At 45.2% G+C, this 20,716-nt stretch overlaps 1 protein-coding gene across 1 annotated transcript in view; it reads left to right on the top strand.

The window, feature by feature from the left end:
* The window catches only part of LOC145357476 (integrin alpha-E-like), a 453,795-nt gene that overhangs the window by 276,726 nt on the left and 156,353 nt on the right, over positions 1-20,716 (top strand). The window contains exons 19-20 of the mRNA XM_080210848.1: positions 9,539-9,681; positions 9,847-9,987. Of these exons, the coding sequence (XP_080066974.1) occupies positions 9,539-9,681; positions 9,847-9,987 (284 nt within the window). The remainder of the gene's footprint in view (positions 1-9,538; positions 9,682-9,846; positions 9,988-20,716) is intronic.

Below are 20,716 nucleotides of genomic sequence, written 5' to 3'. Positions count from 1 at the left end.
CAACGACGACCTGAAGATCAGAGCCAGAGGCTCTGCAATCGCCTCTCTTGCCTCCCAGAGAATCCTAGGGTAAATCCCGTCCGGCCCAGGGGACTTATCTATTTTCAAACCCTCAAGAATATCTAGCACATCCTCCTTATCAACTGCAATACTATCCAGTTTACAACCCTGTAACCCAGTGTTCTCCACAGCTACATTTATGTCTCCCTGCATGAATACCGAAGAGGAATATTGGTTCAATGCCTCTCCAATCTCTTCCAGTTCCACACATAACTTCCCACTGCTGTCTCTAACTGGCCCTAATCTTGCCCTAACCAGTCTTCTGTTCTTAACATATCTATAGAACGCCTTAGGATTCTCCTTAATCCTATCAGCCAAAGTCTTCTCGTGTCCTCTTTTAGCTCTTCTTAACTCACTCTTTAACTCCCTCCTAGCCAATCTAAAGCTTTCCAGTGCACTACCTGATCCCTCAAGTCTCATCCTCACATAAGCCTCCTTTTTCCTTTTAACCAGCGAATCAACTTTTTTAGTGCACCACGGTTCCCTTGCTCGACCGTTTCCTCCTTGACTGACAGGGACATACATATCAAGGACTCGCAGTAGCTGCTCCTTGAATAAACTCCACATTTCGGATGTTCCCAGCCCCTGTAGGTTCCTAGTCCAACCTATGCTTCCTAATTCTCTCCTAACAGCCTCATAATTACCCTTCCCCCAGCTAAAACTACTGTCCCGAGGTTCATGCCTATCCCTTTCCATCACTAAGGTGAACGTAACCGAATTGTGGTCACTATCACCAAAATGCTCACCAACTTCCAAGTCTAACACCAGGTCTGGCTCATTTCCCAGCACCAAATCCAATATAGCCTCACCTCTAGTTGGTCTATCTACATACTGAGTCAAAAAACCTTCCTTCATGCTTTGTGCAAAAATCAAAGGTTATGCGGGTTAGGAGGGAAAGTGGAGTTGAGGATTATCAGATGAGATCAATCTTAATCTTTTTGAACGATGGAGCACGCTCAATGGACTGAGTTGCCTATATTTGCTCTTATGTCTTATGGTTTTGTGATTCTACCAGCATTAAATTATGTTGGTCGGTAAAGAGTGGCATGCCCAAGGTCACTCAGTTCACGAGAGAATTCAACATGACTGGAGAACAAAGCTTTGTGCCACTGTGCTCCTGATGCGCTGTCCACCACTGTATTGGCTGTTCCTGCCTCCATCTCCAAGCTGAGCTGGTCTTCATGGACAGCACCGCGCTGCTGGACCCATGGACGCTCCTGTATCACTGAGTCAGATCAGTACTGCATCAGCTAATGGGGAATACAAGGGTGTCTTACCCTTTGTGCCAGTGTCTATATGTGCTGCAGAACTAATGCAGATTCTGCAACAAAGGTAATAGGTTCATCTAGGGATGGGTTGCGAGATGGTGCCGGGGGATGTGGTGGGATGGCAAAGATAAGGGGGCCAATGTGCAAAGGCTAGGAAGGGTGAGAGCTCATGATGGCAAATAAGAACATAAGAACATAAGTAGTAGGAGCAGGAGTAGGCCATCTAGCTCTTCAAGCCTGCCCCACCATTCAATAAGATCATGGCTGATCTGAATGGCTCAGTTCCACTTTCCCGCTTTCTCCCCATAACTCTTAATTCCCCTGCCTACCAAAAACCTATCTACCCGTGACTTAAATATATTTAGCGAGATAGCCTCCACCACTTCAACAGGCAGAGAATTCCAGAGATTCACCACCCTTTGAGTGAAGAAATTCCTCCTCAACTCCGTTCTAAACTGCAGCCCCCCTTATCTTGAGGTTGTGCCCTCTAGTCCTGCTGTCCTTTCTGAGTGGGAAGAATCTCTCTACCTCTACCCTATCCATCCCCTTCATTATCTTGTACGTCTCTATAAGATCCCCCCTCATCCTTCTAAACTCCAACGAGTACAGACCCAGTCTATTTAGTCTCTCTTCATAGTCCAACCCCCTCATCTCCGGTATCAGCCGAGTGAACCTCCTCTGCACTCCCCCCAAGACCAAAATATCCTTGCGCAACTGCGGCGACCAAAACTGCACGCAGTACTCCAGCTGCGGCCTCACCAGTGCCCTGTACAGTTGCAGCAAGACTTCCTAGCATTTTGGCCAGAATAATGGAGGGGGAAGTTATATGATAAAGGGTAAGCCCGTGAGGAGTATAGAATTGCAGCGAGACCTGGGGGTGCAAGTGCACAAGTCTTTGAAGGTGACAGTGCAAGTGGAGAGTGTGGTGAAGAAAGCCTATGGTATGTTAGCCTTTATAGGAAGGGGTATAGAATATAAGAGCTGGAGTCTAATGTTGCAGTTGTACAGAATGCTGGTTAGGCCGAATTTGGAGTACTGTGTCCAGTTCTGGTCGCCTTACTACCGGAAGGACGTGGAGACTCTGGAGAGAGTGCAGAGGAGGTTTACCAGGATGTTGCCTGGTATGGAAGGACTGGGGTATGAGGAAAGTTTGAAGAAATTGGGGCTCTTTTCCCTTGAAAGATGCCGACTGAGGGGGGATCTAATAGAGGTATATAAGATTATGAAGGGTATAGACAGAGTAAACAGAGGTAAGCTATTTCCTATAATAGAGACACGTAGGACAAGGGGCCATGGACTTAAGGTGAGGGGGGAGAGGTACAACACAGATATTAGAGGGAGGTTTTTCACACAGAGGGTAGTGGAGGTATAGAACATAGAACATTACAGCGCAGAACAGGCCCTTCGGCCCACGATGTTGCGCCGACCAGTTAAAAAGCAATGACCCTCTAACCTAAACCAAACCCTTTCCATCCATAAACCTATCCACGGATCTCTTAAACGCCCCCAAACTAGGCGCATTTACAACTGCAGCAGGCAGGGCATTCCAATCCCTCACCACCCTCTGGGTAAAGAACCTACCCCTGACATCCGTCCTATAACTACCACCCCTTAATTTAAAGCTATGCCCCCTCGTGCTAGCTTTCTCCATCCGAGGAAAAGGACTATCACTGTCCACCCTATCTAAACCTCTAATCATCTTATATGTTTCAATAAGGTCCCCTCTTAGCCGCCTTCTTTCTAACGAAAACAACCTCAAATCCCTCAGTCTCTCCTCATAGGATCTTCCCTCCATACCAGGCAACATCCTGGTAAACCTCCTCTGCACCCTCTCCAAAGCCTCCACATCCTTCCTATAATGTGGGGACCAGAACTGCACACAATACTCCAAGTGCGGCCGCACCAGAGTCTTGTACAGTTGCAACATGACGCTGCGGCTCCTAAATTCAATCCCCCTACCAATAAACGCCAAGACACCGTATGCCTTCCTAACAACCCTATCTACTTGATTCCCAACTTTCAGGGATCTATGTACACATACACCTAGATCCCTCTGTTCATCCACACTATTCAGAGTCCTACTGTTAGCCCTATACTCTACACATCTGTTATTCCTGCCAAAGTGAATTACCTCACACTTTTCCACATTAAACTCCATCCGCCACCTCTCGGCCCAGCTCTGCAACTTGTCCAAGTCCCCCTGTAAACTAAGACACCCTTCCTCACTATCTACCACACCTCCGACTTTGGTGTCATCAGCAAATTTACTAATCCACCCAACTATACCCTCATCCAGATCATTTATAAAAATTACAAACAGCAGTGGCCCCAAAACAGATCCCTGAGGCACACCACTCGTAACTGAACTCCATGACGAATACTTACCATCAACCACCACCCTCTGTCTCCTATCCGCTAGCCAATTCCTGATCCAATTAACTAAATCACCCTCAATCCCATACATCTGCATTTTCTGCAGAAGCCTTCCATGGTGAACCTTATCAAACGCCTTACTAAAGTCCATATATACCACGTCAACTGCCTTACCCCCATCCACCTCTTTGGTCACTTTCTCAAAAAACTCAATAAGGTTAGTAAGGCACAACCTACCCTCCACAAAACCATGTTGACTATCTCCAATCAATTCATTACTCTCCAAGTAACTATAAATCCTATCCCTAATAATTTTTTCTAAAACCTTACCCACAACAGAAGTAAGACTCACCGGTCTATAATTCCCGGGGAAGTCTCTGTTCCCCTTCTTAAACAATGGGACAACATTCGCCATCTCCCAATCCTCCGGCACTATACCTGTGACCAACGACGACCTGAAGATCAGAGCCAGAGGCTCTGCAATCACCTCTCTTGCCTCCCAGAGAATCCTAGGGTAAATTCCGTCCGGCCCAGGGGACTTATCTATTTTCAAACCCTCAAGAATATCTAACACATCCTCCTTATCAACTGCAATACTGTCCAGTTTACAACCCTGTAACCCAGTGTTCTCCACAGCTACATTTATGTCCTCCTGCGTGAACACCGAAGAGGAATATTGGTTCAATGCCTCTCCATTCTCTTCCGGCTCCACACACACATTCCCACTGCTGTCTCTAACTGGCCCCAATCTTGCCCTAACCAACCTTCTGTTCTTAACATATCTATAGAACGCCTTAGGATTCTCCTTCATCCTATCAGCCAAAATGCTCTGCCAAGTAAGGTGGTGGAGGCAAACACGCTAGAGTCCTTTACGAGTAACTTAGACAGGCACATGACTGAGTTGGAGATGGGTGGATATAGGAGATCCTTTTAAATAAGGGTCGTTAGCATTGGGGCGTCCCTGGTAATGTAAATGGGTATAGTATAATAATAATGTTTTTTCTCTTTTCATTCACAGCTTTTAAGTCGGTCCACCTCGAGTCCAATGAGGGGCATACACACGATGGGTCGTACTGGGGCTGCTCTTGGTTGTTCGAGATTGGCCTAGTGCTTCATGTCATTAGTGTGTGCCTAAACTGGACAAGATACTGGGCAAGATGACAGCTCAGTGACTATCGCTGATTGCTGTGCAGACACATGGATTTGGGCCGGTGTCTGTGGGAGTTTGCGCATTCTCCCCGTGCTTGCGTGGGTGTTCTCCGGGTGCTCCGGTTTCCTCTCACACCCCAAAGATGTGCGGTTAGGCTGATTGGCAGGAATAAATTGTCCCTAAATCAGTTTCCCTCAACCTGGATGGCCATAAAACATTAGACAGGGGTCGTGCGAGAGAGGTGGACTGGTGGTGTTGAGATGGCGGCGCGGGCTCGTTGGGCCGAAGGGCCTGTTTCCCGGGCTGATTTTGTTCTTTGTTCCCTGCTTTTATATTCTATCCCCCTCGCTATAAAGGCCAGCATCCCATTCGCCTTCTTGATCACCTGCTACACCTGCAGACTGGGTTTTTGCGACTCATGCACAAGGACCCCCAGGTCCCTCTGCACCGTAGCATGCTGCAGCTTTTCACCCTTTAAATAGTAATCCCTCCTACTATTATTCCTGCCAAAGTGGATACCCTCACACTTGCTAACATTGTACTCCATCTGCCAGGTCCTCGCCCACTCTCTCAGCCTATCTAGATCCCTCTGCAGACTTCCCACACCCATCGCACAATTTGCTTTTCCACTCATCTTTGTGTCATCAGCAAATTTCGACACCCTACACTCAGCCCCCTCCTCCAGATCATCTATGTAAATGGTAAATAGCTGAGGCCCCAGCACCGATCCCTGCGGCACTCCACTAGTTACCAACCGCCAATCAGAATTGCACCCATTGATACCAACTCTCTGCCTCCTATTAGACAACCAATCCTCTATCCACGCTAACACCTTACCCCCAACTCCATGCCCCCTAACCTTCTGAAGCAACCTTTTGTGCAGTACCTTATCAAACGTCTTCTGAAAATCGAGAAACACCACATCCACCGGTTCCCCTCTGTCTACCACACTAGTCACATCCTCATAGAATTCCAATAAATTTGTCAAACACGACTTCCCCTTAACGAATCCGTGCTGCGCCTGCTCTATCAAACAATTCTTCTCTAGGTGCCTCGCTATTTCTTCTTTGATGACGGATTCTAGCATTTTTCCAACTACAGGCATTAAACTAACCGGCCTATAATTCCCTGCCTTTTGCCTGCTACCCTTTTTAAACAGCGGCGTAACATTAGCTGTTTTCCAATCTTCCGGCACTTCCCCGGAATCCAGCGAAGTTTGGTAAATAATCACTAAGGCGTCTACTATCACCTCTGCCATTTCCTTCAGAACCCTGGGATGCATTCCATCTGGTCCTGGGGACTCGTCCACCATCAGTCCCGCTCCTGGGGACTCGTCCACCATCAGTCCCGCTAGTCGATCAAGCACTACCTCTCTCGTGACAGTAACTTCATTCAGGCCCTCAACTCCTACCATCCTTCTATCTTTAATATCCGGCAAACTATTCGCATCCTCCTCCATGAAGACCGAGGCAAAAAACTTACTTAAGGCCTCAGCCATTTCCTCATCTCCCACCACTAAATCCCCCCTCTCATCCTCTAAGGGTCCAACATTCACTCTAGCAGAGGGGCAAAGAGGAGGATGACATGGATGAACAATGGAAGCCAGAGGGAATCTGGGTTCTAACAAGGCTGTATGAAGCACAGACAAACAAGGCGGTCTAAGGGATTGTACATGTAAGGTCTCTGCCATGACTGCGATGCAGCCCGACATCCGGAGCAAGGGTTTTGTAGCAACCTGATGTTTGCTACAGCCTGATGCCTTTGATGACCTTGGCAGTTGTACTCAGGTGACCCGAGCCTTAGAGGGCCCCAGCCTCGTAAGGGTCTCACGCTCAGGGGAAGCAGAGGTCTCAATGGCTTGTGGTGCTGGAGTTGGTGTGTGCCTAGGCACTGGGGACTTTGAGCAGCTGTACATGCTTGGAGTGTCCTGAGTGGAGGCTCCCAGTGTGTCTAGCTGATGCATATCAAAAAACAAAGAACAATACAGCACAGGAACATGCCCTTCGGCCCTCCAAGCCTGTGCCACTCATGAGCCCAACTAGACCATTCGTTTGTATCCCTCTATTCTCAATCTGTTCATGTGGCTATCTAGATAAGTCTTAAACAATCCCAGCGTGTCCGCCTCAACACCTCGCTTGGCAGTGCATTCCAGCCCCCTACCGCCCTCTGTGTAAAATATGTTCCCCTGACATCTGTATTGGACCTTGCCCCCCTCACCTTGAACTTGCGACCCCTTATGTTCATCACTTCCTTCGTGGCGTAGTAGACGTGTATAAAATTACGAAGGGCATGGATAGGGTGAATACTGGGAAGCTTTTCATGGGAAAAAGCTTCCCACTATTCACCCTATCCATGCCCTTCACAATTTTATACACCTCTATTAGGTCACCCCTCATTCTCCTTCTTTCCAGGGAGAACAACCCCAGTTTACCCAATCTCTCCTCATAGCTAAGACCCTCCATACCAAGCAACATCCTGGTAAACCTTTTCTGTACTCTCTCCAAAGCCTCCACGTCCTTCTGGTAGTGTGGCGACCAGAACTATACACAGTATTCCAAATGTGGCCTAACCACCGTTCTGTACAGCTGCAACATCATATGCCAACTTTTACACTCTATGCCCCATCCAATAAAGGCAAGCATGCCATATGCCTTCTTCACCACCCTCTCCACCTGTGCTACCACCTTTAAGCATCTGTGGACCTGCACACCCAGGTCCCTCTGTGTGTCTATACTCCTGATGGTTCTGCCATTTATTGTATAGCTCCCCCCTACATTAGATCTACCGAAATGCATCACTTTGCATTTATCTGGATTAAATTCCATCTGCTATTTCTCCGCCCAATTTACCAGTCTGTCTATATCCTGCTGTATTCTGTGACAATGTTCATCACTATCCGCAACTCCAACAATCTTAGTGTCGTCCGCAAACTTACTGATCACACCAGCTACATCTTCTTCCAAATCATTTATATATATCACAAACAGCAGAGATCCCAGTACAGAGCCCTGTAGAGCACCACTAGTCACAGACCTCCAACCAGAAAAAGACCCCTCCACTGCTACCCTCTGTCTTCTATGGCCAAGCCAGTTCTCCACTCATCTAGCTAGCTCACCTTTTATCCTGTGAGATTTAACCTTTTGCACCAACCTGCCATGAGGGACCTTGTCAAACACTTTACTAAAATCCATATAGACAACATCCACGGCCCTTCCCTCGTCATCGTTTTTGTCACCTCCTCAAAAAACTCAATCAAATTTGTGAGGCATGACCTCCCTTGTACAAAACCATGTTGTCTATCGCTAATGAGATTATTCAGTTCTAAATGTGCATATATCCTATCTCTAAGAATCTTTTCCAACAATTTCCCTACCACGGAGTCAAGCTCACCGGCCTGTAATTACCCGAGTTATCCTTGCTACCCTTCTTAAATAACGGGACCACATTTGCTATCCTCCAATCCTCTGAGACCTCAGCTATGTCCAGTGAAGAGATAAAGATTTCTGTTAGAGGCCTAGCAATTTCATCTCTTGTCTCCCTGTGGGAGCCAGGGGGGCCCTAGCCTGGTTTCTGAGTTGATGGGGTACTTGAGGGAACTCAAGTTGCCTCATCCCCATGTGGCCAACATTCTGATGGTGCCTACCAGAGTGTGTGTCAATGGAGTGCATGGCTGAATGCAAATCATGGCAGGACCTGTTGGACTGAGGTCTCCAGGGTGGTTGCCAACCTTCCCATGGTGGCCTTGAGGCACTCGCATGATGAAGCCTCAACATTAGACAGAACGTGGATGGCCTGTTCCATTGTGTGCTCTAGTCTACTGAGACTATTAAAGTTCTGCCCGATGTTCTGCTGCCTCTATCTGCACCTTCACCAATGAGCCTTGAATCATTAATGAGTCCATCTGGTATGGTATCCCACCATTCTGGCCACTGGGAATTGCGTCACCGGAGCCACCCGCCACTGCACTTAGTTTTGAAAATGGAAAATTCCAACTTGTTGGAGCAGTGCTCCTTCAAAACTGCACTGGGAGAGTCAGCCTAGACGATTGTGCTCAAGTCGCTGCTGAAGGACATTTACAACTTCAACCTTTTAGCTCAGAAATGTGAATAATATCCACCTAGCCATGACTGATAGATTGGCACTTATGTCAGATTGGCATTTATGTTAGATTGTCATTTAAAAATAATGAAGAAATTGTTAGCATATAAGATTTTCCTTCATAAAATGTTCAGTAGACATTGGGCAACATCTTCTGGCTGTTCATGCTGCTAGAATCTTCTGGTCCCACTGTGGTGAACCCCCACCGCGGGTTTCCTAGCAGCAAAGGGCAGCGTGGAGGGGGAGCGGGTGTGAGGATTTAATAGGAAATAGCATTGATAGTGGGATCCCAGGATCCCGTCACTGACCAATGGTGAGCCACGTCCCACTGGCAAGAACCACGCTGCGGGAGGGGCCAGAAAACCCCAGCCATTGGAAATTAAAACATCAGGGTCCAAACTTTCTTTTCAAATGACGTTGAAAACTCTTGTGTTAGGTTTCTTCTCTAAATAATAAATGTGTCAGAGTTTATCTGCAGTTTTGGAAGTAGTTTTGTCTTTCTAAATTCCATTTAGAGTTTGAATGTTTTTATCTTTTTCCTGTGATCCAGTAATTATGCAGTTCTGTGATGTCTGTTTTTACACTGCAGGGTACAGCGTGGCTGCAGTAAAGGGAAGGAGAGGGCAACACCTATTCATTTCTGGAGCCCCTCGGCATAGCCAGACTGGACATGTACTGATATTTCAAGAAGGAAGTCCTGTCAAAATAAAGCAGCATCTTGCAGGGAAACAGGTTAGTTCATTATTGGAACTAAAGTTTAAATGTTGACAAAATATTGTTTGGTACAAAATTAAAGGTTAGTTTCATGATTAAAATTTCCACACCAATTACTTAATACATTGTCGGATAAAATAGTAAAAAGATGATAAAATTCATAATAAAGTTTATCTGTTTCAGCTGGGATCGTACTTTGGCTCGGAGCTGTGCTCTATGGACATAAATAAAGACAATGTAGCAGATTATCTTCTTGTCGGTGCTCCATTCTTTCATGTGCAAGGAGAGGAGGGTGTGGTTTATGTCTACTATCTTAATGAGAAGGTAGGAAATGGGGGCTGATCCTCCTTAGCATGCATGTTCAGAACTGAAGCAGCCAAAGTGCTGCCTGTAATAGATTTTGTCATGTCTTGATTGATGCTTTTTGGAAGATTGGCTGTATCCCTCAGTGAAATAATACAGAAAGCATGTAATTCCAACATCGCACTCCGAATAAAAAGGAAAATTAAAGTTAAGTGCAAAGAATAATTGGATGCATTTCTGTTAAGAGGAAATATTGAGGAATATGGAGAGATAGCAGGTGGGAAGATTGCTGGAATTATTTGGGTACAGTAATCTTTCCCTTTTCCTAACATTCTTATGTTCTAAGAGTAGCACAACACAACCAAGCAGCCATTCTCAATTTAATATCTTCCTCATTTATAACAAACATTTCACTTACATGAAGGAGAAATTATATCTTACAAATTTACTAGACTTCTTTGAGGAGATATCAGCCAGAGTAAATAGAAGAGAACCAGTTAATGTTGTATATTTGGATTTTCAAAAGACATTTGATAAGGTACCACATAACAGATTGCTACACAAGATGGGAGCTCACTGTGTGTTGGAGGTAATACTCTGTCATGGATAGAGGATTAGCTAACTAATGAGAGGCAATGAGAAGTGACAAGGGGACCTCCTTCAGGCTGGAGTTGAGTGACCAGTAGAGTGCCACAGGAATCAGTACCAAGCTCAATGGATACCATTGAGCACCCTGATCTCCCAGTGTACTGGATGATCGCCTGCGAACTCCACCCTGCACCTCCCCCACCATGGACATTGGGACCCTCTATTCCCACAGACATTGGGAACCTTCCTCCATGAACATTAACCCGCTACCCCACCCAGCAGAGTTTCCTCCCTTTTTCCCCGATCAGTGATTGCCCCCTCCACATAGAGTTCCCTCCCTCCCTTCCGACTGCAGATTGTACCCCGCCTTGATTTTCCATCTCCTGCCTGATTTTACCACCTTGCCTCGCCAAGAGTCGGGTTGGATGAGGTTGTAAGATCGCAGCCTTAGTCATTTTTGGGGGAAATTCCTGTCAATATATTCTTAATTTAGAGAAATTAGAGAATTTAGAGAGAGGTGTACTGTGGTCAGATTTACAGAGGGAAGGCAGGTTATAAGGAGGATATACATAGTTTACAGACTGACATTTATACAAGACATTGGTAAGGCCACACTTGGAATACTGTGCACAGTTCTGGTCACCCTATTATAGAAAAGATATTATTAAACTAGAAAAAGCGCAGAAAAGATTTACTCGGATGCTACTGGGACTTGATGGTTTGAGTTATAAAGAGAGGCTGGATAGACTGGGACCTTTTTCCTCTGGAGCAAAGGAGGCTTAGGGGTGGTTTTATAAAGGTCTATAAAGTAATGAGGGACATAGATCAGCTAGATAGTCAAAATCTTTTCCCAAAGATAGGGGATTCTACAACATATGTTTAAGGTAAGAGGGGAGAGATACAAAAGGGTCCAGAGGGGCAATTTTTTCACACAGAGGATGGTGTCTTGAACAAGCTGCCAGAGGTATTAGTAGAGGCGGATACAATTTTGTCTTTTAAAAAGCATTTAGACAGTTACATGGGTAAGATGGATATAGAGTGATATGGGCAAAACACGGGCAATTGGTAATAGATTATTGGTTAAATAAAACAGTGGCACGGACAAGTTGGGCCAAAAGGGCCTGTTTCCGTGCTGAAAACCTCTATGACTCTATATTGACAGTTTAAGCGAGTGGGCAATAAATTGCCAAATGGAATTCGGAACAAAGAGCAAGGAACAGTACAGCACAAGAACAGGACCTTCGGCCTTCCAAGTCTGCGCTTTTCATGATGCCTGCCCAACCTAAAACCAGCTAGGACTCTTAAATCAGCCTTGCAGGTGGAGGATATGCTCAAGAAGGTGTATGGTGTACTAGCCTTCATTAATCGAGGGATTGAGTTTAGGAGTTGGGAGGTAATGCTGCAACTTTATAAGGCCCTTGTCAGACCCCACTTAGAGTACTGTGTGCAATTCTGGTCACCTCATTACAAGAAAGATGTGGAAGCTATTGAGAGGTTGCAGAGGAGATTTACAAGGATGTTGCCTGGATTGGGAGGCATGCCTTATGAGGATAGGTTGAGGGAGCTAGGTCTTTTCTCCCTGGAGAGACGAAGGATGAGCAGCGACCTGATAGAGGTTTATAAGATGTTGAGAGGTATAGATAGAGTGGATTCTCAGAGGCTATTTCCCAGGGCTGAAATGGTCGATACGAGAGGACACAGGTTTAAGGTGCTGTGTAGTAGGTACAGAGGAGATGTCAGGGATAAGGTTTTCACTCAGAGGGTGGTGGGTGAGTGGAATCGGCTGCCGTCGGTGGTGGTGGAGGCGAACTCGTTGGGGTCTTTTAAGAGACTTCTGGATGAGTACATGGGATTTAATGGGATTGAGGGTTATAAATAGGCCTAGTACGTAGGGATATGATCAGTGCAACTTGTGGGCCGAAGGGCCTGTTTATGCTGTAGTTTTCTACGTTCTAACTTATGGAGTCCATATCCTTCCATTCCCATCTTATTCATGTATTTATCCAGGTGCCTTTAAATGCCGCTATCATACCTGCTCCCACCATCTCCTTGGCAGCGAGTTCCAGACATTCGCCACCTTCTGTGTAAAAAACTTGCTTTGCACATCTCCTCTATTTTCCCCACGCACCTTAAACCTATGTCCCCTAGTACTTTTCTGTCCTAGGAAAGAGCATCTGACTATCCACTCTGTCCATGCCGTATAATCTTGTAAACCCCTATCAGGTCACCCTTCAATCTCTGTCGTCCTAGTGAGAACAAACTGAGTTTGTCCGACCTCTCCTCATAGCTAATACCCTCCAGACTAGGCAACATTGTGGTAAACTTCTTCTGAACCCTCTCCAAAGCATATACATCCTTCTGGTAGTATGGCGACCATAATTGCACACAATATTCCAAATAAAGCCTAACCAATTCAATGTGGGAAATGGAAGATTGTTCATTTTGGAAGAAAGAATGAGAAGCTGGATTATTATTTAAATGGAGAGAGACTGCAGAAATCTGGAGCACAAAAGGACTTTGGTGTTCTTGTTCATTAAACTCCAAAAGCTACCATACAGGTGCAGTAGGTAATAGGGAAGGCAAATGGAATGCTGGCTTTTAGTTTAAAGGGTAACATAGATGTTGCTGCATCTGTAAAAGATACTAGTGAGGCCACAGTTAGAATACTGTGTACAGTTAGACTGGGTCTGTACTCGTTGGAGTTTAGAACACTGAGGGGGGATCTTATAGAGACATATAAGATAATGAAGGGGATAGATAGAGTAGAGGTAGAGAGATTCTTCCCGCTTAGAAAGGATAGCAGAACCAGAGGGCACAGCCTCAAAATAAGGAGGGGGCAGTTTAGATCGGAGTTGAGGAGGAACTTCTTCACTCAAAGATTGGTGAGTCTCTGGAATTCTCTGTCCATTGAAGTGGTGGAGGCTACCTCACTGAATATATATAAGTCACGGGTAGATAGGTTTCTGATAGACAGGGGAATTAAGGGTTATGGGGAGAAAGCGGGATAGTGGAACTGATCCACTTCAGATCAGCCATGATCTTGTTGAATGGCGGGGCAGGCTCGAAGGGCTAGATGGCCTACTCCTGCTCCTATTTCTTATGTTCTTAGTTTTGTCCCCTTATTTATGGAAAGACATATTGTCATTAGAGACAGTACAGAGGACATTTACTAGGATATTCCTGGGTATGGAAAGAATGTAAGAAGCGTCACAACATCAGGTTAAAGTCCAACAGGTTTATTTGTAGCACAAGCTTTGGGAGTATCACTCACCTGAAGAAGGGATATTCCTCAGGCAACTAGGGATGGGCAATAAATGCTGGCCAGCCAGCGATGCCCATGTCCCATGAATGAATAAAAAAAAATACTCTTACTGTGCTTACCCCAGTCCAACACCGGCATCTCCACATTATGGAAGGACTGCCATATGAGGAAAGATTGAATAGGTTGGGTCTGTACTCTTTGGAGTTCAGATGAATGAGAGGTGATATGATTGAAACATATAAATTCTGATGGGGTTACACAGGGTAAATGTTGGGAGGATGTTTCCACTCATGGGAGAGTGTAGGACCAAAAGTCAGAGTCAAAGAATAAGGGATTTGAAGAAGAATTTCTTGTCCCAAAGAATAAATTTTTGGAATTCTTTACCCCAGAATGCTGTGGAGACTGATTCTTTGAACATCTTCAAGACTGAGATTGATAGGTTTTTAATCAGTAGGGGAATTAAAGGTTACTGAGAGAAAACAGGAAAGTGAATTTGGTGAGTATTAGATCATATTAAATGGCAGAGCAGATTCAGAGGGCTGAAAGGCCCACTTCTGTTACTATTTCTTATGGTCTTATCTTTTTATCTCAGAGACAGGAATGTAATTATGGTATTTTCAGACTTCTCCCTGCTCCAGTCACATGCACGAATACTATAAGTGTACAGTTGTTTGGTATTACAGCAATGGAGAATCACTGAAAAAAAAGACACATGGTCAAAGACTTTCATCTTGCACCCAAGATGAACCAACAGTGAAGGGAATAACAATATATATTAGAACATAGAACATAGAACACTACAGCACAAACAGGCCCTTCGGACCACGAGTTGCGCCGATCACATCAACACCTACCAATCCATAGACCTATCTATAACCCCCACTCCCACTAAATCCCATATACTCATCCAGAAGTCTTTTAAAAGACCCCAGCGAGTTCGCCTCCACCACCACTGACGGCAGCCGATTCCATTCACTCACCACCCTCTGAGTGAAAAACTTACCCCTAACATCACTTCTGTACTTGCCTCCCCGCACCTTAAATCTGTGTCCTCTCATAGCGACCATTTCAACCCGGGGAAATAGCCTCTGAGAATCCACCCTATCTATTCCTCTCAACATTTTATAAACCTCTATCAGGTCGCCTCTCAACCTTCGTCTCTCCAGGGAGAAGAGTCCCAGCTCCCTCAACCTATCTTCATAAGGCATGCCTCCCAATCCAGGCAACGTCCTTGTAAATCTCCTCTGTACCCTTTCAATAGCTTCTACATCCTCCCTATAGTGAGGTGACCAGAACGGCGCACAGTACTCCAAGTGAGGCCTGACAAGGGTCTTATAAAGTTGCAGCATTACCTCCCGACTCCTAAACTCAGTCCCTCGATTAATGAAGGCCAGTACACCATACGCCTTCTTGACCACATCCTCCACCTGCGAGGCCGATTTAAGAGTCCTGTGGACCCGGACCCCAAGATCCTTCTGCTCTTCAACACTACTAAGACTCCTGCCCTTGATAGTGTACTCGTTCATCCCGTTGGTCCTGCCAAAATGGACGACTACACATTTATCCGCGTTAAAGTCCATCTGCCACTTCTCCGCCCAGTCCTGCATCCTATTTATTTCCTGCTGCAACTTCTGACATCCTTCCAGACCATCCACAACACCACCGACCTTCGTGTCATCGGTGAACTTACTAACCCATCCCTCCACTTCCTCATCTAGGTCATTTATGAAAATGACAAACAGCAAGGGTCCTAGAACAGATCCCTGGGGCACTCCACTGGTGACTGACCTCCATGCAGAAAAAGACCCATCCACAACCACTCTCTGCCTGCTGCAGGCAAGCCAGTTCTGGATCCACAAGGCCAAAGCCCCTTGGATCCCATGCCCTCTCACCTTCTCAAGAAGTCTTGCATGGGGGACCTTATCAAACGCCTTGCTGAAGTCCATGTACACCACGTCCACTGCTCTTCCTTCATCAATGTGTTCAGTCACATTTTCGAAGAACTCAACTAGGCTCGTAAGGCACGACCTGCCCTTGACATAACCATGCTGACTATTTCTGATCATGCCAAACCTCTCCAAATGCTCGTAAATCTTGTCCCTCAGAAGCCTCTCCATCAGCTTACCAACCACTGAGGTCAGACTCACCGGTCGGTAATTTCCCGGGCTATCTCTGTTCCCTTTCTTGAAAATAGGAACCACATCCGCAATCCTCCAATCTTCTGGAACCTCTCCCGTCTCCATTGACGACGCAAAGATCATCGCCAGGGGCTCTGCAATCACCTCCCTCACCTCCCACAGTAACCTGGGGTACATCCCATCTGGTCCCGGCGACTTATCTATCTTGATAGAATTCAAAAGTTCTAACACATCCTCATCCTTAATATCCACATACTCAATCTTTTCCATCTGCTGCAAATCCGTAGCAAAATCTCCCAGATCAGTTTCCACTGTGAATACTGAGGCAAAGTACTCATTAAGCACCTCTGCCATTTCTTCTGGTTCCACACAGACTTTTCCCCCTTCACCTTTTATAGGGCCTATCCCTTCTCTTCTCATCCTTTTACCTTTCACATATTTATAGAAGGCTTTGGGATTCTCCTTAATCTTACCCGCCAAGGTCTTCTCATGACCCCTTCTGGCTCTCCTAATTTCCCTTTTAAGCTCCTTTCTACAATCCTTATACTCCTCTAGATCCTTAACATCTCCTAGCTCCCTGAACCTTTTGTACACCTTCCTTTTCCTCCTGACTAGGTTCACCGCAGCCTTCGTGCACCACGGTTCCCACGACCTACCAAAACCTCCCTGTCTCATCGGAACGTTGTCGTGCAGAGCTCCAGACAAACATTCCTTGGATATCCGCCACCTTCCTTCGGTACTTTTCCCTAAGAACGCCTCCTTCCAGTTTATTTGTCCAATTAACTTCCTGACGTCTTCGTATTTCCCCTTACTCCAGACAAACACCTTCCTAGCCTGCCTGATCCTATCTCGTTCCAATGCAGTCATGAAGGAGATAGAATTATGATCACCATTCCCAAGATGCTCTCCTACCGAGAGATCCGTCACCTGTCCTGGTTCATTCGCCAGCACCAGGTCAAGTACAGCCTCTCCTCTCGTCGGCTTATCCACATACTGTGTCAGGAAACCTTCCTGAACACACCTAACAAACTCCTCCCCATCCAAACCCCTTACCCTTGGGATATTCCAATCGATGTTTGGGAAATTGAAGTCTCCCATCACGACAACTCTGTTATTACTACATCTCTCCAGAATCTGTTTCCCTATCTGCACCTCAACTTCTCTGTCACTATTGGGTGGCCTATAGAATACACCCAGCAAAGTTTTTGACCCTTTGCAGTTCCTAACTTGCACCCACAGAGACTCTGTAGATAGTCCCTCCACGGCATCCTCCTTCTCTGCAGCCATGACACTGTCCCTGATCAACAGTGCCACTCCACCAGCTCTTTTGCCTCCCTCCCTGTCCTTCCTGAAGCATCTGAATCCTGGCACCTGAAGTACCCAGTCCTGTCCCTGAGACATCCAAGTCTCCGTAATGGCCACCACATCACATTCCCAAGCAGCAATCCATGCCCTAAGCTCATCTACCTTATTCACTACACTCCTGGCGTTAAAATAGATACACTTCAGCCCCTCAGTCTGGGCATTTCCCTTCTCCACCCCCTGTCTAACCTCCCTCTCATACCGCCTGCAGTCCTTCCCTACCTGGGAGCTAACCTCCTCGGTCCCAGTCTCCCCATCACAATTCCCTCCCCCCATCCTTTCTAGTTTAAAGTCCCCCCAGCAGCCTTAGCCAGTCTTCCCACCAAGATATATTCATGATAAGAGAGTGCTGATTAATTAGCAAGTTTCCATGGGGAATGAAACAGAGAATAGTTAACTGTTAACTGCCATGCTTTGGTTTTAAATTCAAACCAGACAGGTCAACTGATTGGTCAAGGCATTACCATGGGGAATGAACTAGGGAATGATGATCCCCAAAGCTCTTGTTTAATTGGAAAAGACATAATGAATGGACCTCCTCCTTCCACCTGCAAACAACAGGGCGTGCATGCAAATGTATGTGGCTTCTAGCATGTATAAGTGAGCCACACTGTGAACCCGATTGATAATCTTAAATGAGTTTTCAGTGTAATTCTGAGCACAATCAGAATTGTTTAGCAAGTGTTGTCCAATCACAGAATCACATCAAATATTGGACATTGTTATAATTTTTGTAACCTTGTGCTGGTTGGCTATGATTAGTACTTTGCATGTTGAAAATCAGCCAAAGAGGCGTGTTGTTTGATACAATCCGCCAGTCGTTGGGTCTTGCAGCCTACATATTTTGCATCACACAGGCTCTGAAATGCATATAACACATTACTCATTTGTATGACAGGCAGAATGTCTTTTTGACTTGATGGCAGTATCCTGTTGGTGGAGATTATTACTTCTGTTGTTACTGAATAGTTATGGCATGCAATGGCTTCATCTATTGTTCAAACGTTTGAGACATCTTATTCTTCCAGGGTAACTGAAATAGACCGGACATTTCTTAGGTCTGAAGATCGCGGGTGGCAATAGGTCCATTCATAAGTTTGAATGATATTCAGCAAGCAATGTTCTGATCAGGGAGGCCATTATCCTGCAGGATGGCTTTGATGCACCCCATTTCAGCATCACGTTTTCAAAGTGAGCAAATGGCTTGGGCCTTTGTTATGTGGTTGCCAATAAGTCCAATCTTATAGCATGTGGAAGTATAGGAATGCCTGCCTGTATATTGGCTACTAAAGATAGGCCAGCAGTAGATACTAATAGAGAACCCATTACATATTTCTCAAATAGTACATTGAGGAAAGGGAGCTGATTTCACCATTTCGTTTCATAGGTGAATTAGATCTCTGGATGGAGCACATAAGGTGTGTAAGGGAGATCTGACTTGCGGCTGCCCATTCATATATTGCAAATGTATCATTAACATGGAGTAGGAGATGAGGTGTTATTCCATTGACGATATGTTTCTCATGGAAACCAAGATGTTTGTGCGAGATGGGCCTAGAAAGGATCCCATGGTGACACCATCTATTTGAACAAACATGGTGTCATTGAAACTATTGCATGAGTTGCTGAGTTTGTAAGTTCAATGAATTAAGATTCAGAAAATGGCAGTGCATTTTGATTGCCATGATGCAGTGATAAGGTGCAAATATTTATTACTTCCTTAAGCGATACATTGGTGAATAGGAAAGCAGTGTTGGACAGGCACATGGACATGGCATTGCTATTAAAATGCAAATCTTGTATGGTCATTGCAAAGGTGGGTGAATCCAGAGATGATTCATTTTGTCAGGCAGAATGTGGAGGGACAGTATATAACCAAGACAAACTCTGTAGGAGGTGGAGAAACAAAGGGATCTCTGTGTAAGTGTATAGAAATCATTGAAGATGTAGGGCATGTTGAGAGCTGAATTAAGAAAACATATAGTATCCTATATGTTTATTAATAGAGGCATTTAGTACAGGAGTTAGGATGTCATATTGAATTTGTACAAGACACTAGTTAGGCCTCACCTGTGGTATCAGTTCAGGGCACAATACTTGAGGAAGAATGTCAAAGCATTGGAGAGAACATAGAGGAGATTCATAAGAATGATTCCAGGATAAACAATCATAACTATTAGGCTAGACTGGAGAGTTGGATCTGTTTTATTTGGAGTAGACTTGATAGAGGTACGAAAGATCCTGGGGGATATGGATTGGGTAAATAGTGAGAAACTGTTTCTTCTCAGAAGTATATCACAAACTATAGGGTGCAGATTCAAAATAATGGGAAAAAGGAACAGAAGTAATGTGGGGAAAGACTATTACACACAGGTGTTTGGAGTCTGGAACGAACTTCCTGAGAGGTTGATGGAGGCAGGTTCGATTGAGGTATTCAAAACGCAATTGGATTGTTATCTGAAAATAAATAGTGTGCAAGGTTACAGGGATAAGGTAAGGGAGTAGGATTAGACAGAATGCTCTTGCAGCAAACCAGTACAGATTCAATGGGCTGACTGGCCTCCTTCTCCACTGTAAAGATTCTGTGATTCTGTGTATGTGGAAAACTGGGCCAGAATTGGATGTCACAATTTCTCTAACCATTTAGTCAATTCATATTGTGCAGAAGCACACAAGGCAAACATTTCAACAACAGCTGTGGCTAGTTGTTGCCTGATGTTACCTTGTAGTAGCAACACGACTGATATTCTCCACTATTAGGATGATGCTGTGAAGTCTAAAATACTTACTTTAACTTTGATCTTAGGATGTGGGTGTCACTGCCTGGACCAACATGTATTGCCTATCCCAACTGCCCTTGAACTGAATGACTTGTGAGGTCATTCAGAGGGCATTTAAGAGTGATTGGCCAAACTAGTGTTTTGTACAAGTTCAATATGATGTCTTAACTCCTGTATTCAATGCCTCTATTAGTAAAACCTAGGATACTGTATGCTTTCTTAATTCAGCTCTCAACATGTCCTACACCTTTAAAAATTTATATACATATAAAGATGGGTCCGATACCATCTTTAGAGTTTCTCACATTGCTGTGAGTCTGGAATCACTTGTAGGCCAGACCAGGTAAGAATGGCAGATTCCTTCCCTAAAGGACATTAGTGAACCAGATGGGTTTCTAGAACAATCAACAATGGTCATCATCAGACTTTTAATTCCAGACTTTTTTGTATTGTATTCAACTTTCACCATCTGCTTTGGTGGAATTCGAACCCAGGTCTCTGGAGCTTTAGCTGGGTCCTCTCAATTACTCATGACAATGTCACAATGCCACCACTTCCTGTTAAATGCGTAATGTGGTATATGAATTTAAGTGCCTGTGTGATGCCAAGTACACCAATCA

Source organism: Carcharhinus amblyrhynchos, chromosome 23, assembly GCF_965287045.1.
Source record: "Carcharhinus amblyrhynchos chromosome 23, sCarAmb.v2.hapA, whole genome shotgun sequence".
NCBI lineage: Eukaryota > Metazoa > Chordata > Chondrichthyes > Carcharhiniformes > Carcharhinidae > Carcharhinus > Carcharhinus amblyrhynchos.
This window is presented reverse-complemented; position numbering and strand designations above follow the sequence as displayed.